The sequence below is a fragment of the Triturus cristatus genome, chromosome 9 (assembly GCF_964204655.1).
Source record: "Triturus cristatus chromosome 9, aTriCri1.1, whole genome shotgun sequence".
NCBI classification, from domain to species: Eukaryota; Metazoa; Chordata; class Amphibia; order Caudata; family Salamandridae; genus Triturus; species Triturus cristatus.
Genome location: NC_140592.1, coordinates 614,794,171 through 614,801,235, shown reverse-complemented (window position 1 = coordinate 614,801,235; position 7,065 = coordinate 614,794,171). Strand labels below are relative to the sequence as shown.

General features: G+C 42.6%; 1 protein-coding gene across 1 annotated transcript; it reads right to left on the bottom strand.

Moving 5' to 3' along the window:
• Nucleotides 1–1,021: 1,021 nt before the first annotated feature.
• On the bottom strand, nt 1,022–3,313 carry LOC146798388 (E3 SUMO-protein ligase KIAA1586-like). Its single transcript, XM_085627738.1, has one exon. The coding sequence runs from the start codon at nt 3,311–3,313 to the stop codon at nt 1,022–1,024; it is 2,292 nt and encodes a 763-aa protein (XP_085483864.1).
• Nucleotides 3,314–7,065: the final 3,752 nt, after the last annotated feature.

The following is a 7,065-nucleotide window of genomic DNA, read 5'->3' as shown; positions in this document are numbered from 1 at the left end:
ACATACTTTTGGTAGATTTCTTTTTGGGATTTTCTATTTTTGCCAAGTTTAACTATCTTGGAGGACACAGCGTCCATCACCTCTGTTGATTTTGAGTGGGAAGAGGAGAAACTAGAAAGCTACAAAGTAAAGCAGCTGAAGTACTTCTGCAAGAAATTCAATGTTTCCATTGTTGGGCTCAACAGGAAGGAAGAATTCTACAAGGCGCTGAGGGCCTGGGTAGAAGCTAGGAATACCCCTGAGGATGTGGAAGGGGTTGAGAATGCAGAGGAGCGGCTGGGTGGGTCATTGGGTCCAGGAGGAAGGAGAGCACCTTCCCTCGCAGGTAGCAGTGTTTCTGCCAAGAGTCTGTCTCCAGAGGAGCTGGAGGACAGAGAAAGATGCAGGAGGCATGAGATGGAGCTGACCAAGCTCAAGTTAAACGGGCAGTTGGAATTTGAAATGCAAACTAGGAAGTTAGTCATAGAAGAGAAGAAAAGGCAGTTTGAACATGAAAAGGTTTTGAGGGAGTTGGAGTTAAAGGCCAAAAGCTTAGAGATTACTCCCTCTGGTGGCAGCACACGGTCATTTCCTGTTGAATCCAGGATGTATATTCCCAAAGATGTGGTGAAATAATTTTTTTCAAATGATGATATTGGGCAGTGGTTCAAGGCCTATGAGGGAGTCATGTCTTCCTACCGGGTCCCTGAGAAGGATTGGGGAGCGGGGTTGTGGGGGCGGTTCCTTAGTGAGGGGCGGGACACATTGTTAGACTCAGTGGTCGAAGTGGGGAAAAAAAAGTAGGGGAACTGTGGGCGGAGACTCAGGGGGCGGGAATAACCCAAGGATTGGACTAGTGGGCGGAGTCGGAGGTGTGGCTAGAAATAGCAAAACATACCAATTTTTGAAAGTTTGGCATTTCACTGACCAGTTACAGCTTATAACGTTATTTAATTCAAAGACTCAATAAACATGTTTATTTGAGGTTTAATATATAAGTTGTTTATATTTAATTCATTTACAATGTGGGACATGTTTCCAATCACAGAATATTCCAAATACGCTTATAAGTGGAATCATAAGCCATTTGTCTCCGAGCCATGCAGTTTCTTTCATCTGCACTTCTCCTCCCTTTTTCTAACCATTTCTGAACATAAAATTCAGGTTTAAATTCTATGACAGGTGGCCCCACGATATTTATGAACATTATAGAAGACAGACGATTGATTGATATTCTGTTCCGCAGTGGTGTGAGCACATCATTCATTACACTAAAGCCCCGTTCACATTCAGCAGTTGAGGTACAAAAGGTGTTTATAATTTGCATTAATGGTTTCAGGCTTTCAGGGATGCAATTTTTATTTTGTTTGTACTCTCTGAAACCAAGGATGTACTGCCTGGTATCAAATACATGCAACCTGCTACAAAGGTTTTGTAATTCTCCCTCACCGTATAAGATGTCTACTTGATCTGGCCAATAAACTGGTTGTAGGAGTTTCATTCTATGTACTAACTCTTTGTATTCTATTTCATCATTGTTTGTGGTTGTGCATCTAGAAACATTTGATGCATTAGACATTGTCATCCTTTTTCGCAGGTTATTTGCTAAGTTCCTAAAGAACTGTGCCCTATTGATGCTAACACAGCCTTTGTTCTGTTGCAGTCCTACACCAGCAAACTGCATCCGTTCAGCAGCATCTAATGCAGTTGTAGCAAAGGGCCCAGGTGACTCAGCCATTGATTCAAACACTAAAATCTGCATCTGTATTGAACGATCGGCCTCATATATGGTCATATCACGCCGCTGCAGCCTTCTGGATAGGTCACTCAATTCTGTGAGAGCATCATATAAAATGCCCATATTTTCAACAAACACCAGGGAGGTTAATAAACGGTTTAAACCAGCATATTTCCTCTGCTCAATGTCACTCCTCGTTGAGTCTTCGGAAGATTCCATGAAATGTTTACTAAGTGCTTTGTAGTTATTCCAAACAGCTCTCACAGATCTTTCACTTGAGGACACCCAACGTACATCTAGCACCTTTCCAATTGCCAGAAGTCTTACTTCTACCTCCAGAGCACATTCCCCAAGCTCTCTTTGATTTTTCGGAGAGGCATGGTAGGTGGTATATAGTTTATCAAAAAAAACTTTGAGCTGATTAATGCCTGCAACTTCTTTACAAACATCACCCACTGCAAGCTCCAGCTTGTGGTTAGCACAGTGCCATACACTCAACTGTGGATATTTCAGTTTCAGAAGAGTTGCCACACCGGATTTCCTACCTATCATATTGGAAGCACCATCTGTCACAAGCTGAACCAAATGACTTTTTAAATACTCATCAGTAAAACCGTGTCTCTCTAAGCATGCAAGTAAGGTATCTAAGATTATATCTGCTGCTGTGCTTGGCAACTCAACAAGGTCTAAGAAAAAGGTCAGTGGCTCATTGTGTTTATCAATACATGCTCTTACACAGATAATTAGTGTGGTCAATTTACTAACTGTGGTAGATTCATCTATCATGAGGCTTATTTTTGATTCATTCTGCAAGATACAATCAATCAGCCTTGACCTCATTGTAGCAGCAATATGGTCTATTATATCAGCGCAGCTGTGATCTGAATGCAAGACTCTGCCCAAGTCTGCACCATTCATCTTTTGAACATCAATATCTAACGGCATATCAGAAAAAGGGCGCTCATGTTTGCCTATTTTGTATGCAGTTCTGAATACACGGCATGTCTCTTCCTGTACTTTCATTTGCATTTTCAAATTGTACTGTGGAATACTTTCACGGGCCCTCTGTTCTAAAATAGCTAGTGCCTTCAGATGACAGGAGCTATTCTTATGACGAAATATTTTTTTCCGCAGAGAAATTAACTGCTTGTCTTTAGAAGGGCCATATGGGATGACCAAGCAATCTACCCATTCCATGGAAAGATGCACACCTTGACTTGTTTCTGTTTTAAGATTTACCTTCCTGCACACTTTACATCCAAGCTTGCCTTTGGAAAAGAAGAGCCATGGATACTCTGTACGTTTGATTTCAAGTTGTTCCGAAGACCAGCAGGCTGGGTGATCAATTTGATCCACACTCTCCACCACATTTCCTTGGAGGAGTATGTGACTGTCGTTAGTGCCACAGCCATCTAACAATACTTCGTCTTCCGAATCGACTCTTCTCCTCTTTTCGGGCATCCTGCCACTTTCACTTGTTTGCCTTTCAAAACCCTGATTTGCATTTGCCATTGGTCCTTCCGAACTGGAGCCTGGGGACTTGCGTGTTTCACAAGATGTGGCTGGAGCATTTTTCTTCTGCAGCCACTGAAGCATCTGCATAAATAATTGTATAAATACATACATTTTAAAATAAGCACTGTACCATAACTCATGATTTATTTTAAATGCTGCCTGTCGGTACAAATTGGGATTTTCCACAAGACAATTTAAGAAAGAGTCCATGTCATTTTTTAATCCCACGGTAAACACTATATTGAATATTAGCCGTTTGACAATGAAAACTATGGTGTAAATTAAAATGTGTCAGCCCACACTTAAGGCATTTACTTGAAAAATATTTTTACATGCATTTATGCAATGGAATAATGGGGGAATTAAATGGTACATTGTTTGTATCAATGAGCAGGTCCCAATAAATGTGAGGGAATAGATTGAATAGTCTCAGAACCTGGCTGAGGCTCTTTACCTCTTTAAAACTTGACGTTGGATTGAAGAAAGACGAATACTGCGAATCTTCTGGGTAAGCAGCAATTTATGTGGCAGGCGGAAGAGATTTAGGAAGCACCCCTACTTCCGAGATTCTGTACCAACTGTGCTTTGCGGCCTATGCAGTGACACTGATTTGCCTCCGATCTAGCAGTAAACCTGATCCCTCTATGGCCTTGCAGTGCCGTGGTTTGATGATGACCTGTCTTTCTGGTTTGAGAACAGAAACACCCTCATCCGGTTTCTGGTGAGTGTCTGCAACTGCACGATCTGAGAAATCTTTCAAATAAAGAAGGGAATGTTAAATAAAAGTTAGCATGAATTTGCTAGAAAATAATGATCATTTTGCACTGGTATCTACAGAATGGGAACTGCGCAATTTTACATTGTTCCATAACTAAGTTCAGGGACAAAAAAAACTGTTAGACACCAGTAAACCCTGGTTTAAAGACCACTGTTCTAACTATTGAGCTCTGCTGCCCATTCCTGCACCTTCTCATAAAGTTGGGCCTTCTTGAACGGCCAAGTCAACCCCCTAGATGTCTTACTGCAGTACACATCTTATAGCAGCTGGTAAACAAAACATGGAACATAATAAGTTGATACGTAATTGCAGTGGCCCCAAAGCAGGCAGCACATGCTAAAAGTGCTTGTGTATGAAGCAGAGAGACAATGAAGTTTGTGAGCTTAGGGACATATTTATGGGAATGGTGGTGCAGGGCAGCACAGCAAGTTACTTTGCTGCACTGCCCTGCGTCACAGGGAAAGGGCGGGAATGTGCTGTATCAATCCAATATGGTGCATTCCGGTCTTTTCCCCCTGCACTGGCACCATTTCGACAGCCTAGCTTCAACGCAGGCACACTTGCCCCATGGTGCAAGGGTGCCTCCTTTGCATGCAGGATTGTTTTTGTGCAGGAAGGGGCACCTTCCTGTACAAAACAATCTTGAGAGGGTTTTTCATCTTTCTATGTGGGCTGCAGAATAAAGCACAGTTTGAAAGAGGAAAAAACAAGGAGGAATAAAGATATTTCTCCTAGTTATGCCTCCTCTGGGGCAGCGCAAGATTTTGCCGCATTCCCAGGATTACAAGTCCTTGTAAATCTATGAATGCGTCAAAAACCGTGGGAGTTGTGTGGGAGACTTTTATTATTGCAGGAAAACTACTGCGGTTTACAAGGAACTCTGCAGTGATTTATGAATTTTTAAGAGAGAGTCATTATGCTGCACAGTTCTGCTGGTTTTGTTACTGGGGGCCGATTTCGCAGCATTGCTGCAAAACCAGTCCCCAAGTTACAAAACCAGTCTCCCATGCAACACCCACCGCAACACCTCCCGTGCACACAGTAAGGCAATGCAGCAGTTTGTGCTGCGTTGCAGTACTCCATATCTATGAAGCCGTTCAAAGACATGCAAAGTGGTTTTACGTGGCTTTTAAAATATGACTTCGAGCTTTGCATTGTGCATGTACCACATTGGAAGGTGCAAGCATGACGCAAGGCCCTTGACAGCATGCTCCTTAGTCTGGTGTGCATGCAAATCCTGCATTGCAAATCCCTGGTGAGTTGCATTAGTACTACTGGAACAAGGCCTATGAAGGCACCAATGCGTGAGGTGGACTGGCCTCAATGGTCCAGTGACCTCCGTGACAAAGCCACTGCTGCTCTAGGGTGTGCTGCTTTGTAGACCTGCCCGCAAGACTGGTGGTGAACCTGGGTATGAATTGTGGTGGACAGGGCTTCAAGTTTACTCAACTGGCCACCGGTAGGGTTCACCTGCTGGTGCTAAGAGACCAGGGCTTCTAAGGTCTAGTGGGGCCCTCTAAAGTCTATCATGGGTGCTCCCTCAGGAGTGGTCTGATGGACAAGGCATGAAGGCTGAACCAGGTTCCCCAGTTCCAAATTTGGTAGCTCTGGCCATAATGCCACATCCTATACCCACCGAACACCCTTCTGCCCCACTGAGTGAAACTCGCACTGTCTTCAGCTACAACCCAATTCTGCCCCATTATAAGCACCTGGATGTGACTAATATCAAATTATGCAGTGCCTGAAAAAAGTAACAACATTCTGGGAAAAGCAAATACTCATAAGGAATGCAGGATTATGTAAAGCATGCAAAATATAAGCAGGAACGACATGTTACCTTAACGCTTTTACTCTTGTTCAGAAATCAATGAGTATTTTTTGTCTCAAACATTGAGGACATGAATAAAGGGCTCCTCCTGTACACATGTGTTAAGCAGGGCTCAGAGACAAAGGAACTCTTCAAGAGAATCTGATCTGACTCACGGAAACCCACAAGGGCTCCTTCTTATCCACAAATTGTGCACTCTTGATTGTCAGCGCCAGGATACCTGTTAGGTGACAGTGCGCTTTACAAGTGAGATAAATAAATAAATAAATGATTCTTATTCATGTCAGCCAGCTAGCTGCTCAAACATAGTAAAGCACATATGTATTCACTACTCTCAAGCATCACCAGCCATGGTGAGAAAGGGTATTGTGCACAACCGACAGTTAAATAGTTTATACATTTTACTGTTCCATTGGCATAAGACTCAGGAAAAGAAAACCTGTCGCAGTTCTTTATTGATCCTTCACTTTAAAGTAGATCCGAGAAACTACTAATCTCTCCTTACCGGACTACTGATAATATATCTTTTGAGCTCTCGCTTTTGGGACAGTGAGCCCAGGACCCATGTCTGCGCATACCCGGCGCACTTAGGGTGCAACATTTGCGAAGGCCTGTCCACTACGCAGCAACACAAGTCACATTTTTTGTAACTTTTGATCCGTTTGAGCTACAAACAATTTGTAAGTTAAAATTGTCAGGTTATGTAGAAAATGTGTTATGTGTCAAATATGCCAGGATCATAATTATTCAGAAAACATTTGCAAACTAGGATATTTTGCTATTCATGTTTGAACTGGTCCTGTGGAAAATAGGAGAAGTGCTGATGACAGAAACTCCATGGCTCGGAGACAAATGGCCTGTGCTTCCACTTTTAAGCGTATTGGGGACATTCTGTGATTGGAAACATATCGTACTTTGAAAATGTATTTTAATGTGAATAATTCATTTTAAACCTTAAATAATCACATGTTGCCTTCCCATTTGAGACGTGATGAATAGAAAGGGTGTGTGCTGATCTCTTCTGTGCTTTAAGTGCAGACCACCCTCATTACAGAGCAGAAAGTTTGTGTTGGGCGCTATAACAGAAAACCTAAAAAACAGCAGATAAGACATTCGACATTTCCCGTTTAAAAAATGCACCAGGTATTTTATTTTCCCAACTTACTTGATCTTTGTGGAGTTCAACTTCAGAGGCAGTCCAGGCTCCGGCACAGAGAAAAGAGC

Bases quoted from the DNA above. Each gene is read 5' to 3' on its own strand.
- LOC146798388 (XM_085627738.1), bottom strand. From the start codon at position 3,313: ATGCTTCAGTGGCTGCAGAAGAAAAATGCTCCAGCCACATCTTGTGAA.